Source organism: Sciurus carolinensis, chromosome 3 (genome assembly GCF_902686445.1).
Source record: "Sciurus carolinensis chromosome 3, mSciCar1.2, whole genome shotgun sequence".
NCBI classification, from domain to species: Eukaryota; Metazoa; Chordata; class Mammalia; order Rodentia; family Sciuridae; genus Sciurus; species Sciurus carolinensis.
Window position 1 is genome coordinate 22,832,465 of NC_062215.1, and position 21,311 is coordinate 22,853,775.

The 21,311-nt window shown below is 39.9% G+C and overlaps 1 protein-coding gene across 7 annotated transcripts in view; it reads right to left on the reverse strand.

Moving 5' to 3' along the window:
* Cdk12 (cyclin dependent kinase 12) overlaps window positions 1-15,792 on the reverse strand; it is a 76,886-nt gene extending 61,094 nt beyond the window's left edge. For 3 of the 7 annotated variants that reach the window (XM_047543366.1, XM_047543367.1, XM_047543365.1), the window contains exons 1-2: window positions 14,169-15,792; window positions 7,044-7,934 (exon numbers count right to left, since the gene is read on the reverse strand). In XM_047543366.1, the coding sequence (XP_047399322.1) occupies window positions 7,044-7,934; window positions 14,169-15,211 (1,934 nt within the window). In that variant the 5' untranslated portion in view covers window positions 15,212-15,792. The remainder of the gene's footprint in view (window positions 1-7,043; window positions 7,935-14,168) is intronic. The other 4 variants (XM_047543368.1, XM_047543364.1, XM_047543362.1 and 1 more) reach the window with 2 other exon arrangements.
* Between the last annotated feature and the right edge of the window lie 5,519 nt (window positions 15,793-21,311).

Consider the following 21,311-nt stretch of genomic DNA (forward strand, 5'->3'; position numbering starts at 1 on the left):
CCAAAGTGGTTACTTGAAGTCAGTCACAGTGGTTTGTGTCTATAATCCTATCTACTTAGAAGGTTGAAGCAGAAGGACAGCAAGTTCAAGGTCAGTCTGGGAAAAGTAGTGAGACCCTGCCTCAAAATGAAAAAGGGCTGGGCCTGTAGCTCACTGGTGAGGTGCCCCTACACTCAATCCCCAGTACTGTAAAAAATAAAAAATAAAATAAAATAAAATAAATCCTTCAAAGTCAGAAGAGTGGTGGCAGAATGGTGGTACAAAACTAGATCCCAGCTACTCAGGAAATTAAAGCAGAAGAATCACAAGTTTGAGGTTACCTGGGCAATTTAGCAAATTCCTGTTGTGTTTTGTTTTGGGGTATTGGGAATTGAACTCAGGGACACTCAGCCACTGAGCCACATCCCCAGTCCTGTTTTGTATTTTATTTGGAGACAGGGTCTGAATTGCTTAGGGCCTCGATTTCACTGAGGATGGCTTTAAACTGATGAACCTCCTGCCTCAACCTCCTGAGCCTCTGGGACTCAGGTGTACGCCACCACACCCAGCTAAAATCCCTATTTTAAAATAAAAAATAACAAGGGCTGTAGATGTCCCTCAGGGGTAGAACATGTGCCACCAGTATCACTGAATAAATAAATAAATAAATAAATAAATAAATAAATAAATAACAAAGGCCCTGGATTCAATACCCAGTCCAACATACAAAAAAGTCATTACTTGACCCAGGTGCAATGGCACATGCCTGTAATTCCAGCACTTGAGAGGCTGAAGCAGGAGGGTCTCAAGGTCAAGGTCAACCTTAGCAATTTAGCAAAACCCTGTTTCAAAAAAGGGCTGGGGTCAGGCACAGTGGCTCACTACTGTAATCCCGGTGGCTCCAGAGGCTGAGGCAGGAGGATCACCAATTCAAAGCCAGTCTCAGCAATTTAGGGAGGCACTGAGCAACTCAGCAAGACCCTGTCTCTAAATAAAATATAAAAAAAGGGCTGGGAATGTGGCTCAGTGACAGTGTTTGCCTAGCATATGTGAGACAGTGGGTTCGATTCTAGGCACCGCATAAAAATAAAATAAAATAAAGGTCCACTGACAACTAAAAAAATATTTTTAAAAAAGGGCTGGGGGGCTGGGGAGATAGCTCAGCTGGTAGAGTGCTTGCCTCGCAAGCACAAGGCCCCGAGTTCGATCCCCAGTACCACAAAAAAAAAAAAAAAAAAAAAAAAAGGCTGGGGATGTGGATGTGGCTCAGTGGTTAAGCACCCTGGGTTAAATCCCTGGTACACTTCTCCCCATCAAAAAAGGTCATTAGTTGAAGATTCAGTACTAGAAAATGCTGATGTATATCAACAGTAGTAGCTCCTGGTTTCCCACTTACACCTCTACACTGGTTCACTTGTGATCATGCTGCATAACACTTGTGTATACTAAAAAAAATAAATAAATAAATAAATAAATAAAAGTGTTGGGGCTGAATTGTAGCTCAGTGGTAGAGTGCTTGCCTAGCATGTGGGAAACGGGTTCAATCCTCAGCACATTAAAAATAAGTAAATAAAATATTGTGTCCATCTACAACTAGAAATATTTTTTTAAAGTGTTAATTTCCTGCTCAAATTTTATAATGTGGATACTATATTGGAATTTGATAGTGAGATTTAATCTTTAGACACTAGGTAAAAACCTGTAATAATTTTTTTTGTTAATAAAGAATATGCAATTTGTGAGTTGGGGTATGGCTCAGTGGTAGAGTGCTTGCCTAGCATGCATGAGACCTTGGGTTCAATTTCCAGCACTGCAAAAAAAAATAAGAATACACAATTTACACATCAACAATTCAAAAAGAATTTAATTTCTCAACAGAGAAATTTCAGTTTTTGTTGTTGGTGTTGGGAACTGAACCCAGACCCAGGGCCTTATATATGCCAGGCAATTGCTCAACTACTGACTTACACACCAAGTCCATTTTTGAGTTTAATAGTATAACCAAGTCCATTTTCAAGTTTAATAATATGAACTACTTAAAAAATGATCATTTATCATCTTCCCCTTGAAGCAGGTTATTTAATAAGTTATTTTAGCCAGGCATGGTGGTCCATGCCTATAATCCCACTGGCTCAGGAGGCTAAGGCAGGAGTATCTCAAGTTCAAAACTGGCATGAGCAACTTGGCAAGACCCTATCTCAAAATAAAAAGGGTTGGGGATATACATGGCTCAGTGGCTAAGCATCCCTAGGTTCAATGCCCAGTATAAAAGAAAAAAGTTATTTCATTAATATTCACAAACCTGTATTAAAAAATTTAGCCAGGTGCAGTGGCAAACACCTATAATGCCAGCAGCTCAGGAGGTCGAAAGCAGGAAGATCTCGATTCAAAGTCAGCCTTAGCAAAAAAGACACACTAAGCAACTCAGTGAGACCCTGTCTCTAAATAAAATACAAAACAGGGCTGGGGATGTGGCTTTGTGGTTAAGTATCCCTAAGTTCAATCCCTGTACCAAAAAAATAAATAAAAAGGTTGGGGATATGGCTCAGTGGTTAAGCACCCCTTGGGTTCAATCCCTGGTATGGGCAGGGGGGGATAGAGATCCTCAAAACAAAAAAAAATCAAAAAGCTGAAGATGTAGCTCAGTGGTAGAGTATCACTGAGCTCAATCTCATTACCAAAAAAGAAAGAAACAAAACAAATGAACCAAGCATATTCTAATAAAATCCTACAGCAAATGTGAATGCTCACATAATCCTTTCGTTTTTTGCATTACTGGCAGTGGAAACCAGGGATACTTTATCACTGAACTATATCCCAAATCCTTTTAAATTTTGATTTTTTAAGACAGTTCTTGCTAAGTTGCAGAGGCTGGCTTCCATATCCTTAGGACCTAATACTTTTAGAGATAAACCCTTAAAGAATAATGCAAGTACACCGGGCATGGTGGTGCATGGCTGTAATCCCAAACTGAGGCAGGAAGATCTCAAGGTCACTTAACAAACCCTGTCTCAAAATAAGAAATAAAAAGGGTCAGGGATGAAGCTCAGTGGTAGAGTGCTCCTGGATTTAATCCCTAGTACTAAAAAAATAAAAAATAAAATAAAATAAATTGATAATGGAAGAAATTTTCATTTCCATTTTTCTATTCTTAGTAATTTACCTATATATGAAAAACAACTAATAATAGTCACATCTTTTAAAATAATAGGGCTGGGGAGATAGCTCAGTCAGTAGAGTGCTTGCCTTGCAAGCACAAGGCCCTGGGTTCGATCCCCAACACTGCAAAAAAAAAATAAATAAAATAAAATAATAACATTGCACTAGGAAATAAAACATATTTTCAGAATCCAGAATTGCTATAAAGTATAGTTTTTTTCACACATATAAGTAAACACTAAATGGTCCTACTTTACCCTTTTCCCCAATCTGAAAAACAGAAATCCCTGTATGACTTGTATCAAAACCATTCTACCTCAAGAAATCTATACTACTCTGACACGATAGGTTCAATAGCTACGTGTGGACTTGGTTAACCAAGTAAACATTTTAAAATGATGATTCTTAGCCACAGATTCTAGCCACTATGTAAATTCATACTAAAATGAAGTTTTTGTGAGTAGACATAGGGTTCCTTTGAATAATGCTCAACTACTTCCTTTCCAACAAAAATGATAAAATCATGTGTCTTTTAACTATGAAAAGTATACTGTGTACCTCAAACAACTTTTTCTACATAAAAAGGTTTTGTTTGGGAGATAGGATTGTAGCTCAGTGGTACAGGACTTGCCTAGCACGTGTGAGTCACTGGGTTCCAGCCTCAGCACCACAAAAAAAAATAAAATAAAATAAAGGTACATATTTTTAAAGAAGATTCTTTTTTTTTTTAGTTCTCAGAATGAAATAGGATTCATAAATACCAAGCAATATTAGAAAGAGGGCTGGGGATATAGCTCAATTGGTAGAGTGCTTACCTTGCATGCACAAGGCCCTGGGTTCAATCCCCAGCACCACAAAAACAAAACAAAAATATTACAAAGAGCATGTAGAAGCCAGTGTGGCGGCACATGCTACCTCAGTACTCCTAGCCACTTAGGAATCTGAGGTAGGATATCATTACAAATTTGAGGCCACCTTGGGTAATTTTGTAAGACCTTGTCACACACACACAAAGAGGGATGGCTTAGTAGCTTAGTAGTGGAGTACCTACCTAGCAGGCACAATGCCCTGGGTTCAATCCCTAGCACAGAAGGAAGGAGAGGAAAGGGGGTTGCGGGAGAAGGATGGGTGTGGAACTCTTCCTTAAAATCAGATTGACAACTACATGAATACTAATAGAGCCATTTTTTTGTTTGTTTGTTTCTCCATTACTGGGACTGAACCCAGGGGCACCCTACCACTGAACTACATCCCCAGCTCTTCTGATCCTATTTTATTTCAGGGGCACTTGACCACTGAGTCACATCCCCAGCCCTGTTTTGTATTTTATTTAGAGACAGGGTCTCACTGTGTTGCTTAGGGCTTCACTTTTGTTGAGGCTGGCTTTGAACTCAAGATCCTTCTGCCTCAGCCTCCCTGGATTATAGGTGTGCACCATCGTGCCCAGCTCTTCCAATCTTTTAAGATATGGATCTCACCAAGTTGAGACTGGCCTTGAACTTGTGATCCTCTTGCCTCAGCCTCCCAGTTCTTGGATTATAGGTTTTTGTACTGTACCTAAAACTCATTTTTTATTGGGGGGGGGAGATAGAGGGAGTAGGGGTGATATTACAGATTTAACCCAGGGGCACTTTACCACTGAGCTGCATCCCCAATCCTTATTTTTATTTTATTCTGAGACAGAGTCTTAGTAAGTTGCCCAGGATCTCCTAAATTGCTGAAGTTGGCCTTGCACTTGTGATCCTCCTGCCTCAGTCTCCCAATTCACTGGTTTACAAGCAAGTGCCACTACACCTGGTCAGAGTCATTCTTTAAAATGTTCTAGAGCTGTGCTTGGTGATGCATGCCTGTAGTTCCAGCTATTTGGAAGACTGAGGTAGAAGGATCACTGAGTCTAGGAGTCTGAGGCCAGCCCGGGAAATAAAGCAAGACCCTGTATCAAAAACAAAAATACCTTTTTTCTTCCTTTCCATTTACTCTACTTACAAAATCAGATTCATGTTTCATAATCATTGCAGTTCTCAATACTCAATGATCTCATTAAAATTAAAATTCCTCTCATCATTTCAGTGTGAATTATATTCTAATTAGCAAAGATTCTACACATTGTTCTTTTGTACCTTATAGGATAACTATGAATTTTTTTTTTTTTTTTTTTTAGTACTGGGGATTGAACCTAGAGATGCTTTACCACTGAGCAACATACCCAGCCCATTTTGAGACAGGGTCTTGCTGAGATGCTTAGGGCCTTGCTAAGTTGCTGAGGCATGCCTCAAATTGGCAATCCTCCTGCCTCAGTCACTGGGATTACCAGCATGTCACTGCACGCGGCCAATGCTAAAATTTTTAAGGGTGGTGAAATATGATTATACTGGAAAACATTACTATTAGCAGAGACATGTTGAAGTATTTAGAATACCATGATAACTACAGTTAAAATAAATGTGATAAAGGCTGGGGTTGTGGCTCAGTGGCAGAATACCTGCCTAGCATGTGTGAGGCACTGGGTTTGATTCTCAGCACCGCATATAAATAAAATAAAGGTTTGTCAACAACTAAAAAAAATAAATAAAAATAAATATGATAGGCTGAGCACGTTGGCACACAACACCTGTAATTCCAGGGACTTGGGAAGATGAGGCAGGAAGAGGACAGGTTCAAAGCCAGCCACAGCAACTCAGCAAGGCCCTATGCAACTAAGAGAGAACCTGCCTCAAAATGAAAAATAGGGCTGGGGATATAGCTCAGTTGATAGAGTGCATGCCTTGCATGCACAAGGTCCTGGGTTCAATCCTCAGTACCACCAAAAAAAGAAAAAGAAAAAGAAAAAGAAAAAGGACTGGAAGGCAGAGGTTATAGTAGACTGCTTGCCTGTCAAGCACAAGGCCCTGGGTTCAATCCACAGTACTGCAAAAAAAAAAAAAAAGGGGGGGGGGGTTGGAGGGGGCTGGAGATGTGGCTCAGGGGTTAAGCACCCTGAGTTCAATCCCTGGTACCAATTCATAAGTAAATAATAAATAAAATAAAATAAATGTGCCAGAAAGTTAATAATTGGTGAACCTAGTATAGGACTGTTAATTATATTCAGTTTAATTTTCTATAGTTATTAAAATTTTTAAAATAAATATACAGAGGTGAGCTGCAGATGTGGCTCAGTAGTAGGATGTTTGCCTAGCATGCATGAGGCCCTGGATTTGATCCCAGAACTGCAAAAAACAAACAAAAACAAAAAAAAAAAGGAAAACAGTGTTGATACTTTAAAAAATCTGAATCAAAATTAGCCTTATCAATAAACCTATGAAAATGGGTGTACTAGGCCTCAACTTCTAATTCTTTATTCCCAAGTAATTATGTCTTAAATATGAACTTTTCCACTGAATATCAAACCTCAAAGGCACTTCCTATTCATAAAAGCAATCTGAAGAGCCAAGCATTTGTGGTTTTTTTTGTTTTTTGTGGGTACTGGGAATTGAATCCAGGGGTGCTTTTCCACTGAGTTACATCCCCAGAATACTTAAATTTTGAAATAGGGTCTTGCTAAGTTACTGCAGGCCTTGCTAATTTGCTGCAGCTGATCACAAACTTGTGTGATTCTCTTGCCTCAGCTTGCCAAGACACCTGCTCAGTCCCATGCACTATTATTATTATTATTTTTGGTACTAGGGATTGAACCTAGGGGCACTTTACCACTAAGCCACATTCCAGTTCTTTTTATTTATTTTTCATTTTAAAACAGGGTCTTGCTAAGTTGCTTAGGGCATTGCTAAGGCCGGCTTTGAACTTGCAATCCTCCTGCCTCAGCCTCCTGAGCCAAAGGGCATTAGTTTTGACAAAGTTTAAAAACAAAAAAAAATTACTCTTAGATCAAGAGGGCTAATTTTTTTCCAGTTAACTCTGGGACTTACCTATCGATATCATCATCTCCAGGTAACAAGGGTGGGAGGGGCAGAGGAGGCAATGTTGAAGTTTTCAAGTGTGGAATAGCAGCTGTTACAGATACTTGAGTCTTCACAGAAACCTGTACAGGGGGCTGAGAATTTGCCTGAGAGGACAGAGTAGATGTCCTTGGATGAGTAGAAGGGGGAAAAGTTGAACCACTAGGAGCAGGAACCTGACTAAATGTTGGTTGGGGAGGAGGCAGAGGTGGTTGTTGTGGAATAGTTGGTAGTGGAGGCAAAGGTGGCAAAGGGGGTGTCTGAGGTGGAGGGGTAGTAGTTGGTAAAGGAGGTGGAGGAGAAGTAACTATGGGGAGAGGTGGAGGGGTCTCCTTTTCTGATGTCTCTGTCTCCTTTGGAGTAACAATCTCCTCTTTCAATGCTATGGGTTTAGAGTCTCTTGTTCCCTGTGCTTTCAAATCTTTAACAACAGGATGCTTCTCAGAGTTCTCATCCAACTTTACCTTCCCTGTATCTACAGAATTTTTGACCTCTGTATTTGAATGTGTTACATTCACCAGTTCAGTATCTGGGGCACATTTTTCCAATTTTACACCTCTGGATAACTTTAATTTAGACTCCAAGCCTGAATCCTTAGCTTCCACTGAACTGTTCTCTTTTCTAGGTAAAAATATAGGTGAACCCTTCGATTCCTTTCCATCCATTTTTGCAGCAGCTGCAGCAGCTGCTCTCTCCTTCTTTTTTCTACTGAGTTCAGCTCCCAGGCTGGAATTCAGTGGAAGCCTGACAGGTGAGATACTGGAATGACGACTTCGTGACCCGGATCTCTTCTTTTTACTATGAGAAGATGAGTGTCTTGAATATGCAGGACTTCTGCTTCTGGACTTCATGGATTTCCTACTGGAAAAGAAAAAGGCAGTTTAAAATGGATAGACTATTGCAATAGACTGGGGAAAGCAGAAAAGCGAAGCTATGGAGAAGTTTAGCTTTTACTTTTTCCCCCTTGGTACTAGGGATTGAGCCCAGGGCACCTTACCACTGAGCTACATCCCCAGCCCTTTTTTAATTGAAATACAGTCTCACTAAGTCACTTAGGGTCTTGCTAAAGTGCCCAGACTGGTCTCAAACTTGCAATACTCCTTTCTTAGCTTCCCGAGTCACTGGGCACACAGCAGAACTATAGTTTTAAACCCATTTTGAGTAAATCCATCTAAAAATAAATTAAGTGCCAGTAAAATAAAAAAGTTTCAGAAACCAGCCCAACTAAAAGGAGCCTAAGGGCCGGGTGAGGTGACATACCTGTAATCCCAGTGGCTCAGGAGGCTGAGGCAAAAGAAGACAAAATTTAAGACCAGCCTCGACAACTTAGCAAGACCCTCTCTCAAAAAAAAAGGACTGGGGATGAAGTTCAGTCGTAAAGAACCCCTGGGTTCAATCTGGAGTATCAAAAAAATGTTTCTCTATAAATCTAAAACTATCCTAAAATATGAAGTTCATTTAAAAAATGGTTAAGAGGAACTAAGTTCTATGAAAACATTTTAGTCATATAACACTAAATTATCCACTATCTATTTAATTGAAAGAAAAAAAATTGATATGCGTCTTTCCCACATTGGAAAAGAAATAGCCATATTCACAAATGCTTACTTTCAGAATTTTGGCTTCAATCTTTAATAAAATGAAAACAGGATAAGATCATACTCTATAATAAAGGCAGGTTATATCAATCAGGAAGTTAAAATTAACTAGCATGCTTCACCAAAATTTAACTTTTCAAACTAAAGGAGCTATTTAATTGGCAGATCCCAGGAAAATATGTTGTTCTTTATACTCTTAGTTTATGATAAAGTTGTGCCCATAGTAAACAAACCCCCAATGTTCAAGTTAGGATTTATAAGTAGACAAATTATAGAAAATGTTTTAGCAAAATAATTCATTAGAAGTTTTCAAAAATATGACAGTTCCAGGTTCTTTTCATATAAAACGACTTCCAATCAACTTTTTAGGAACTCAAAAGGCAAGTTATTATATTATTGAATGTTCAATTAATTTACTTTTATTTTTTAAAGGACGACTTTCTCTCTGGGTTCCTTCTTCCCCCTTTCCTTGGTGGCAGCAACAGTCTTTTGTTTTTTTTTAAAGTTGTCATTGAACCTTTATTTAATTAATTAATTAATTTATATGCAGTGCTGAGGATTGAACCCAGGGCCTCATGCATGCCAGACAAGCCACTGAGCCACAAACCTACCCAGCAATTTACTTCTCAAGGAAGGATGGGGAATAAAATCTGGGACTGTATGGTGCAAAGTATTTCAAGTTGAAATCCCAGTCTCATTAATTCTTTTTGCTTTTTACCAAAGCCTAACCTGCTCAAGCATCAATGTGAGACAAGCAAACAGGGGTCTGAAGATATGGCTCAATGGTACAGCACTTGCCTAGAAAGCAGGAGAACCTGGGTTCAATTCACAGCACCGCAAAAAAAAAAGAAAAAAGAAAAAAAAAGTACTGTACAAACATAATTGCCCATTAGTCTAAAACAAATTGCTCCCATTCCAGATCATCAATATCTCTCTTTATCTGTGATCGCTGGTAAAATTAACATGAATCAAAATGAACAGCATATATGTGTAAGGGAAACAACTCACATGACAGCAGCCATGGTTTTCTTTTATCTATACTCCTTTTAGAAGTTCACTTCAAAAATCAGTTAAAATATAAAATTATTATTGGAATAGGACTAAAAAACAATGACCACATATACATGAACATAAAAAATATTGAAAGTAATTACATAGCTGGGCATGGTGTGTGGTGCACACCTGTAATCCCAGCAAGCTGACAGTGGAGGCTGAGGCAGGAGGATCCAAGTTCAAAGTCAGCATCAGCAACTTAGCAAGGTCCCAAGCAACTTAGGGAGACCCTGTCTCAAAATAAAAAATAAAGCCAGGTGCATTGGTACATGACTGTAAATCCCAGTGGCTCAGGAGGCTGAGGCAGGAGGATCATAAGTTCAAAGCCAGCCTCAGCAAAAGCAACTCAGTGAGACAGTCTCTAACAAAATACAAAACAGGGATGAGGATATGATGTGGCTCAGTGGTCAAGTACCCCTGGGTTCAATCCCTGACACCAAAAAAAATTAAAAGGTTGGGAAAGTGGCTCAGTGGCTAAGTATCCCTGGTTCAACTCCTGATACTAAATATTGAATTTAAAAAAAGGCTGGAGATATGGTTCAGTGGTTAAGTCATATCCCTGGTGCTAAAAAAAAAAAAAAAAAAAAAGTAGTTATATCGAGAATCTACTCACTGTTAAGAAAACTAATACTCCTCTTTGTAAATATTTGTTTGAGTGTATTTTCTACTTAAAGTATACTTGAGATAAAATATTTCTATCCTGGAGAAAATGTCTAAAACCCTAAATGTTAAGTAATGCTAGATACCATGCACAAAATTTAGTCTTGGGCTCAGGATGTAGGTGAGAGTTTGCCTAGCACAAGCAAAGCACTGAGTTCAACCTCTAGTACCACAAAACAGTAATTTTAGTTTTTCAATATGACAATCTTGCTAAGGAACCCTGCTACACATCCTTCAGTTTTGGAACAGAAGCCTATTTTTTTTTTTTTGTACTGGGGATTGAACACCGGGGTGCTTTACCACGGAGCTACAACCCCGGCCCTTTTTTTGAGACAGGATCTTGCTAAATTGCTGAGGTTGGCCTTCAATTAGATCCTCCAACCTCAGTCTCTCTATTCACTGGGATTATACACCACCATACTGGAAGAAGCCTATAGGACAGCTGGTTGGCCATTTGGTTAGTTTAGTAATACAAACACTAGAATTAAGTTCTAAGTCTATCCAAAGAAAAAAGGGGGAGAAGGGACAGCAAATAAGCAAACTATAGGAGCAAAATATAGCCCACAAAACCACATGTACTTTGACCCTGAATTGTTGTTAGATTTCACTCATTTTAAATGATATCACTACTATTAATTATTGCTGATTTAGTGTATGCAGACATTGAATTTATGTTAAAGCACTTACAGTATTTTTAAATGACACTGTTGTATTCTGTTTTTCAAAGAATACAACAGAAGGGATTTGTACATTCCTCTAACTATATAAAAAAGCTGTACTTAACTATTGAGAATTCCAATGAATGAGGAAAAACTTGTAGTGCATACATCAAATATATTTACAAATCAACAAAAAATGTGCATATATTTCTGAATAAATTAATAATGTAATATTTATATTTGCATCCTCTACCATCATACTGTCTTCAATTCTTTCTATATTTATATTTGCCTTTACTGCACTAGTTTCCATTAGTTAGGAGAACTTCCTCAACTCAAGAGAAATTAAGATATGCTGTTTTCTCTAATCCAAAAGGAATCACTTCATGGAAGCAGTTTCTACTGGTACTCATTTTAGCATAATATTTTAATTTAATTTTATCAGTACTGGGAATTAAACCCAGGGGTGCTCAATCACTAGGCTGTATTCCCAGTCCCTGTTTCCCCTTTTATTTGGTACTGGGGATTGAACCCGGGGACACTTAACTCCTGAGCCACATCCCCGCTCCTTTTTATTTTTTGAGACAGGGTCTCACTAAATTGCTAAGGCTGACTTTGAACTCAAGATCCTCCTGCTTCAGCCTCCCAAACTGCTGTGATTCAGGCACACACAGCCACCCCCCAAAGTCCTATATTTATATATTCCAAAGTCCTATAACAGTGAAAATTCTTTCAAGTCTTAAAAGAAATACTCTCTCAAAAAAAAAAAAAAAAAAAACATGTTCTGAGAATTATTTCTTAGAGAGTCTCTAAGCAACCTAGTCTCAAAATAAAAACTATAAAAAAAAAAGAAGTTATAGCTCATTGGGAAAGTGTCCCTGGGTTCAATCACCAGTACCAAAAAAAAATCTATGCATGCCACTTTACAAATGCACACTTAAGACTTACTCATTTTGTTGTATATAAATTTTACCCCTCCCTCCTCCAAAAAGCACTGAGTTCTAGGAAATGGAATACATGCTGAAGTCTTTAAACTGAAGTGTACTGATGCCTGCAACTTACTTTAAGATGAATCAAAAGATGGATTGGTGAAGAGATCAATAGTTATGTGGTAAAATATATGGCAAATACTAAGTGTAGAATCTAGGTGTTAAACGTGAAGAAATCAATAGTTATGTGGTAAAATATATGGCAAATACTAAGTGTAGAATCTAGGTGTTAAACATATAGGTGTTCCCTATAATTCTTTCAACCTGTGTTTAAATTTTTTTAATAGTAAGCTGGGCACAGTATTTCATGCCTGTAATTCCAGCAACTCAGGAGACTGAGACAGGAGGATCAGAGGTTCAAGGCCAGCCTCAGCAATTCAGTAAGATCCTGACTCAAAATAAAAAATAAAGGGTTGAGGAATGTAGCTCAATAGTGGAGCATCCCTGGGTTCAATCCCTAGGGCCCTCCCCTAACAAAATTATAATAAACTGGGGAGAAAATACTAAGGAACTTCAACACTTGACAGACAGGAACTCTGTAATTTGATGAATTCACTAGTTTTTGAATAATTATAACTTTAAGTCAGCAAAAGTTACACTGATATACAAAATACATGAATGAATTTTTCAAATTAGCATAATTTCTTTTCTAGTATTCAACGACATTATCCTCATTCATAGAATTTACTGAATGGGTACAATGTATGATATGCACTTCATATTTATTAATTTAATTCTCACAACAACTCTAGAAATAGGTAATTATTATTTCCATTTTACACATGAAGAAACTTAGTCATGGAGAAATTAAATCATTTGCCAAAGGTCACAAAGCAGTACTGGGATTCCACTCAGTTTCAACTAAAGTCATGTTCTGCTTTTGTAGCTACAAATGAGTTCACAAACAAGGTACATTTCATTGCCTAGGAACCAGAAGAGTTTTCCACAGACAATACATTCTAAGACTGAAATTTCAAACTAACATGACTTTCTTACGAAAATATTTGTGAAGACATTATTACCATATTTTTAGAGAAAAATTTTGAAAACTGTCAGTGGTCACAAGGTAGGTCAATAGTGAAGCTTGTAAAGAAAACCAAATTGGGTTGAGCATAGTGGCACATGCCTGTAATCCCAGCTACTCAGGAGGCTGAGGCAGGAGGATGGAGAATTCAAAGTCAGCCTCAGCAATTTAGCAAGGCCCTAAGCAACTTAGTGAGATCCTGTCTCAAAATTAAAAATAAAAAGGACTGGGGATGTTGCTCAGTGTTTAAGTGCCCCTAGATTCAACCCGTGGTATTAAAAAAAAAAAAAGAAGAAGAAAGAAAGAAAAGAAGGAAGGAAATAAAACAAATCATCCTGGGACCAATTACTTCTAGATTATTTATTTAATGTCAAAAAGAAAACTACCTGGGTCTGGGGTTGTGGCTCAGTGATAAAGTGCTTACCTAGAACGCACAAGGCACTGAGTTCGAGCCCCAGCATCACATTAAAAAAAAAAAAAAAAAAAGCTAAATAAACAAAATAAAAGTATTGTGTCCATCTTTAACTAAAAATAAAAAAAGAAAAAGAAAACTAATCAGGTGAATTTCCTCTCAAATATCCGTTAAAAGATAGGACTCTTACTGTCAATTAGGCAACAAATTAACTTACAGGTTTGGAGATTCAGTAGACAGCACAAATGGTAGGATGACCTAAGTAAAGAGCCTCAAGATAATACAAATGAAAAGTTGTAATCACTCAAGTCTCTAGTCAGGTCCAAGAAAGCTTAAGTACTAATACTAAGGGGATTTTTTTTTTTTTTTTTAAGTCAAGGCAAAGCAACAGAAATAGTTAGATAAGCTCTAAGAACTAATATCAATGCTATGCACTCACCAGACAGAGGCCCATTTTTCTCACACAGCTGAAGATCCCACTACTGGAAGTACCTACCTTTAAAAGCTGCAGGCATGTGAAATCTTTACTTCTCAAATTCTGGGATAAGGGGAGACCAGACTCATCTACTTCAATGATTTGCCAATGGCAAAATGTCTTAAGCACAAACACTTTTGGCTTCAACAAAAGGTTATCATGACTAATTGACAGTTCCTCAGAACCCACCCTACCTCAGGAAGGACTGTTAGACAAAAAGCTCACCTGGGGAGTGGACTCCGACTCAGAGACCGCTTGCTCATGAAAGGGCTGCTTGAGCGCCTTCGACCGTAGGGACTAGGTGATCTCCCGCTGTAAGACCCACTCCTTTCATAGCTGGACGACCGTCTCCGGCTATAGGGACTCACAGACCTTTGTCGTCTACTGTAGGGGCTGGGAGACCGGGTGCTGGACTGATAGGCAGAAGGCTCCTTGTAAGGTGGGCTGATGGACTGCCTTCTTGAGGTACTTCCAGGACTCTTCTTGTAGGAGTCATAATTGCTAGAGGTATGAGATCTCGGGGGACTAACATCATAATCTTGGCCATAAGAAGCTCCTGAGGGGCTGTCATCCTGTTTGGAGCTGTCAGACCATTTCCTGTGGGGACTCCTGGATCTCCGTTTGGGGCTGTCCACTGTTTTGTAACTTTTGGGTGTTTCCCTTTTCCGATGACTTTTACTCCGGTCTTTGTGTCCAGACTTTAGCTCACGTTCTTTCCGGGTCTTCTCCTTATGGAGTTTGGATGACCTGGATTCCTTGCTACTGCTTTTGGATATCTGTGCCTTCCCATAGTCATCATTCTCCTCATTTGAACGCTTTGAACTTCCTGATACTCGGTCCTTCATCGATCCTGACTTGCTGGAGACTTCCTGGTTTTTTTCTTTTTCGGTCTGTTTAGTTTTTAGCAAGTCCCGGGAACGCCTGTGCTGGTGGTGACGATGTTTGTGCAGGCGGTCACTCCGATCCGTTCCACGACGTTCATCATTCTCCCTCCTATCTAATTTGAAGGCCATGTCGTCAGAGAAGGTGTCTGAATCAGAGCTGATGTCATCATACTCCACCAAAGGTTTGATAACTGTACCCAAGGATGCTTCGGGGGTCACCAACCCCATGTCTTTGGAGTGCTTGGACTTATGCCGCTTGTGCTTCGACACCAAGCGGTGACGCTCTCTGCTGTTGGAGCTGCCACCTCCCGATGACGGCTGCAAAGTTCCAGAAGCTCCTCCACTCCCGTCCTTCTTGCCCCCATGTCTCTCTGAATTGGGCATTCCCTTTCCCCTGGCCTTAAGAAGGGGAAAAAGTTCCCCGGCACTCCAAGAGGTAACCCCCACCCACCCCCCCAACCCTAACTCCACGCCCACCAAAGTGCCCCTAGAAGGTGGTGGGGAGGGAAAGGACTGTAGGCCAGGCTCCTCCTCCCTCCCGATTCCTCAGCACCCTCCTACATGAGGTGGGGGGTGAAGGAGCGAGGGAAGAAATGAGAGTTCCTCAGCAGTGGAGTTGAGAGACAACGGGTAGCTCCTCAAGTCTGCACCCCCCAACCCCGCGGAACCAGTCCTCAGGCCCCCGCGCCGGGAGGTCGAGGAAGTAGGTAGCCGACGGCCCGGGGATGTGGGGCCGACTCGGGCTCTGGGGCCCTGTGAGGACTGCGCGGGCCCTTCCCCTACCCGGTAGCCCGGCTCGGGGCGGCTTCCTGTCGCCGGGGTCCCGCGGACTAGATACCTCACGCCCCCTTTGTCCCTCTCTCCTGAGGGAAGCCCCTTTTCTAGCCTTCGCCTCGCCTCAATACCTCACACACACACTCGCTCCCTCACACAGACTCAGTCACACACTAGATTAAACCGAAACGGCACTTGGAGGAGGGGGGAGGGGCAATCTCAGGAAACATCGCGAGAGCGCAACTCTCGCGATACTTCGAGCTTCCCTTTTGCCTCTCCCCACTATTTGATCAAACAACGCGAGAATAGGACCCAAGCAAGAAACGCGTCTCGCAGATTCTCGCGATAAGCTTCCAGCTCCCCATTTGAAGAGAGCTTTACGGACAGAGCTGGCAAAAAAAAAAAAAAAAAAAAATTTATAAATCTGAACCGTATTGGTAACTCATTGAGCCAATACCCCCAGGTTCTGGTGCAAAAGCATTTTACCATACTTTAAAGCAAGCCTTTAGCTATCAGGATACGAATGTTTTTAACAGGATAAGAGGCGAACGTGGAGACATTTCAAGTCTGAGTGTTTAAATAAGCTTCCCACTTTTATCTTTAATTAATTTATTTTTTGCGGTACTGGGATTAAACCCAGAGGGACTTTACCACTGAGCGACATCCCATCCCTTTTTATTATTTTTTCTTTTTGTGGTATTGGGGATTTAACCTAGGGGTGCTTTACCACTAAGCCACTTCCGAGTTCTTATTTTTTACAGTGTGAGAGTGGGCCTCGAAATTGGGATCCTTCTTCCTCAGCCTCCGGAGTAGCTGGGATTCATTCCGAGTGTGCACCACCATTCCTGACCAAGCCATTTAATTTTGAGACAGGTTCTCACCAAATTTCTGAGGATCACCAGGAAGGAACGCCCCCACCCTCCTGCGGAGCTCCCCCAGCCCTTTTTATTTTGAGACAGGGTCTTGCTAAATTTCTGAGTATCCTTCTGCCTCACCCTCCAGAGTCGCCGGGTCACAGGCATGCGCCATCCTGCCAGGCTTGGACCGGAACCCTCCATCCTCCTGACTCAGCCTCCTGAGGCCTTCCGAAACCTCCTGAGTAGTTGGGATTAGGGTCATGCGTAATCGAACCGGGTTTGCTTCCCATATTTATAGTGTATGCTACATGCCAAGCATTTTACTTATGGTATCTCTAATCCTCAGAACTACCCTGCAGGACATGACATCCTCATCAATTTTACAAATAATGCAATCCGGTATTCAGGGAATTTAAATAATTTAGGGTAACAGGAAGTCCAGCAAATGCTGCGGCCAATAATCAAAGTCATGTCTCTGATACTAAAGCACGAGCACTTCTATTGTAAGGCACTACCTCTCTGCACTCTTCAAGTCCAACAGTCTTAAAGTTTGTCCACTTTTAAAATAGTCCCAAGGCTCTTATGGATAATTTAGCCTTTTTTTTTTTTTTTTTTTTCGGTGCTGGGGATTGAACCCAGGGCCTTGTGCTCACAAGGCAAGCACTCTACCAACTGAGCTATATCTCCAGCCCTAATTTAGCCTTTTATGCTCATGCAAAATATTGTAATTATGAATAAGAAAATACCTTACACCAGTCTCTAACTTTTCAAAACTTCACCACTCATTAACCCATTCCTTCTTTGCAATGCTGAAATAGGGCTGTGTAATTGATAAGACGAATGCACAGAGAGGTGACTTGACCCAAGCTTCTTCATTCTTTCCTTTGACAAATTTATATATGAAGAGCTGGGGATGCAGCCCCAGTGGTAGACTGCATATCTACCATACCTGAAGCCCTGGGTTCTATCACCAACACCAGAACAACAAAATAAATAAGCAGAGTGTGGTGGCACACACATGTAATCCCAGTGGCTTGTGAGGCTGAGGCAGGAGGATTTCAAGTTTGAAGACAGCCTCAACAACTTAGTGTGGCTGTAAGCAACCTAGGGAGCTCGTGTCTCAAAAAAAAAAAAAAAGGGGGGGGGGTGGGAGCTTGGGATGTGACTCAGTGGTTAAGCACCCTTAGGTTCAATCCCTGGTACCAAAAAAATAAGTAAATAAATAAATATTTAATATTTGAAACTTCAAGACCCTTTTCCTGTAATAGTACCCATTTAAATAGGCCTTCAAGTAGAATATAGACAGTATATTGTCTCATAAGATAGAAGGTAAATGGGAAATGGGCTGGGGCAGTAGCTCAGTGGCAGTGTGCGTGCCTAGCATGTGTAAGGCACTGGATTCGATCCTTAGGACCACATTAAAAATAAACAAATGCATTCTATCTACAACGACAAAAAAAAAAGATATAAGGTTAATAAATGCTGTAAGAATGACATGGAGTACTGGATGCTCAGAAGTAGTTGGGAGAGAAAGCTTTTTGGGACCAGGAGTGTGACTCAGTGGTAGAGGCTTGCCTAACATGCTGGAAGCCCTGGGTTCTATCCCCAGCACCATAAAAAAAGAAAGAAAGTAGGGGCAATTTATGTAAGCAATTCCAGGAACTGGGAGGGAAGGGGGACCCTGAGACAGGAAGATAGCAAATTCAAGGACAGCCTCAATAATTTAGAGAGACACTTAAAAAAAAAAAAAAAAAAAAAAAAAAAAAAGAACTGGAGATTAGCTCCCTGGTCAAGTGCCCCAAGGTTCAATCCTCATTACCAAAAAATAACTTTTTCATATACTTTATTTTGTATTTATAAGTTCTTTTTTTGGGGGGTGCTAGGGATCAAACCCAGGGCCTTATGCTTACAAGGCAAGCACTCTACCAACTGTGCTATCTCCCCAGCCCCTATTTATAAGTTCTTTTGAGTTATACATGACAGTAGAGTTTATGCATTTACATTATTTAATATTTTATTTACCTATTATATAAATATGGAGTATGTCTTATTCTAACTAGGATCCCTGTCTTATGGATGTACACGATGTTGAGATTCACTGTGGTGTATTCATCTATGTACATAGGACAGTCACATTAGATTCACTCCATTGTCTTTCCTATCGCTATCCTCCTGCTTCCCTTCATTTCCCTTTGTCTAATGCATTGAACTTCTATTCTTCCCCTCCCTGCCTTGTTGTGTGTTAGCATCCACAGATCAGAGAGAACATTCAACCTACCAAAACATAAACTAATTTAAAAAATTAAAAAGGAGGGGCATTTGAGTGGGGCCAGGAAAACTGATAAATTTTTACATGCACTGGGTCTCCATCCCAACTGCCATAAACTGAGCAACTCTCCTCTACCGTGCCCTTCTGCCATGATGTTCTGTCTCACCTCAGGTTCAGAGCAATGCAGTCAGCTGGTTATGAACAAAAAGACTAAGACCTCTGATACCATGAGCTCCAAATAAACCCTTTAAAAAGAAAAAGAAAATCAGTTAATCAGAGACCAGAAAAATATTCTGAATGAAGGTAGAATCCATTCTCAAATCATTCCCTAAGAATGTTCTTTTAACTTTTGCTCTCACTGGTATAAAAAAATTTTTGAATCTAAATGTTGAGTCCATAAATTTTTTAAAATATTGTTTTAGTTGTAGATGAATGCAATACCTTTATTTACTTTTATGTGGTGCTGAGGATCAAACCCAGTGCCTCACACATGTGTCCCTTGACACATAAATAAAGACTGAAATTTTTTTGTTGTTGTTGTTGTTACTGGCAACTGAACCTAAGGGTACTTAACTACTGAGCCATATCCCTGGTCCTTTTTATTTTTTATTTTTGAGACAGGCCCTTGCTAAATTGCTGAGGCTGGCCTTGAACTTGGAAACCTCCTGCCTCCTGCCTTAGCCTCCTAATCCCTGGGATTACAGGTTACGGGCATGCACCACCACGCCTGGCATTAGACTGTAAATCTTTTTAAATATTTTGTTTTTTAGTTGTAGATGGACACAATACCTTTATTTTATTTTTATGTGGTGCTAAGGATTGAACCCAGGGCCTCATGCGTGCCAGGTGAGCACTCTACCACTGAACCACAAACACAGCCCTGGTTGTAAATTTAAAAGATTATTTTCTATAATTTATTTTCTTTTTTCTTTTTGCCATGCTAAGGATGAATCTAGGGTCTTACCATGCCAGGCAAGTACTCTCCAGTTCCTCATGACGGTTGTTTTTTTTTTTGTTTTGTTTTTGTTTTTGTGGTGCTTGGAATTTGAACCCAGGGCCTCTGTGCTTGCTAGGCAAGCACTCTACCAACTGAACTACATCCCCAGCCCCCTCATGACCACTTTTTAATCTTCTGTAAAAATAAAATAAATGCTAACAACAAAAAAAAAAGAACGGGGAAAAAAGGATAGAATTAAGCACTGGAACTCACATATGATAATCCCTTTTTCATTGCAGGAGAGCTTGGGTATAAAGGTCTCACCAATGGTTTGGGTTTTCATTTGTTTTTATTTTTGTGGTAGTGGGGACTTTACCACTGAGCAATATTCCCAGCCTTTTTAATTTTGAGACAGAATCTTGATAAATTGCTAGTCAGGGTTTATGGGACTACAGGTATAAATCACCATGCCCAGATGTATTTTATATTTTTAACATCCTCCATTTTCCAAAATTAGTGTAGATTTTAGATTTCAAGAATCCTCTAGAGCTTCCCTCAGAGGTTAGTTGCTTTCAATTTATCCATTATACCCATTTTGAAGATTGTTCTGTCTTTTTATTTTCCTTTTTTGTACCAGGGGTTGAACCCAAGAGTGCTTTATCACTGAGATACAGCCCCAGCCCTTTTTTTAATTAATTATTTAATTAATTTTAATTTAGAGACAAGGTCTCATTAAGTTGCTTAAGGTCTCATTAAGTAACTGAGGCTGGCTTCAAACTTGAAATCCTCCTCAGCTGCTAGGAAGCTTCTCTCTCTCTCTCTCTCTCTCTCTCTCTCTCTCTCTCTCTCTCTCTCTCTCTCTCTTTTTTTTTTCTTTACTTCTTTCTTCCTTTCTTTCTTTGCGTTGCTGGAGATTAAATCCAGGGCCTTTCAGCTCTTTCATTGAGCTACATCCATAGCTGTGAAAACCTCCCTTGTTGAGTGATATTTCTCTCTTATCTTTCCTTCTATGATACAAAAATAGAAAAACAAAACAAAAAAAACCCCTGAACTAGGGATTAATCCCAGGGGGAGCTATAACCCAGTTATTTTGAGACAGGGTCTCCGTACATTGCTGAGGCTGGTCAAATTTACAATCCTCTTGCCTCAGTTTCCAGAGTAGCTGGGATTAAAGGTGTGTGCCACTGCAATACAAATTTTTCACTGGTGTCCTTTTATCTGCATTTTACAATGAGAAATAACCTCTCATTCTATTCTGTAACCAAAATTTGGTTTGCTCTACTTATAAGCTTTGTAATTTTAAATTGTCTCAGCTAAACTTAGTACAGACATTATTGATTTGTATAAAGAAGTTCATGGGATAGCTGAGGTGGTGCATGTCTGTAATCCCAGCTAATCAGGAGGCTGATGCAGGAGGACCACAAGTTCAGGGCCAGTCTAAAGCAACTTAGCTAGACTGTGTCTCAAAATAAGAACACAGGGTGAGGTTATTGCTTAGTGGTAGAGCATTTGCCTAGCATGTGACAAGCCCTGTGTTCCAAGCCCAGTACCACAAAAGAAAAAAAAAATTCCATTAGAAAATAAAGCATAGCTGTGTATCTAATTGACACTGGCACTTTGCGCATAATAATTAAAAACAAAAATTTG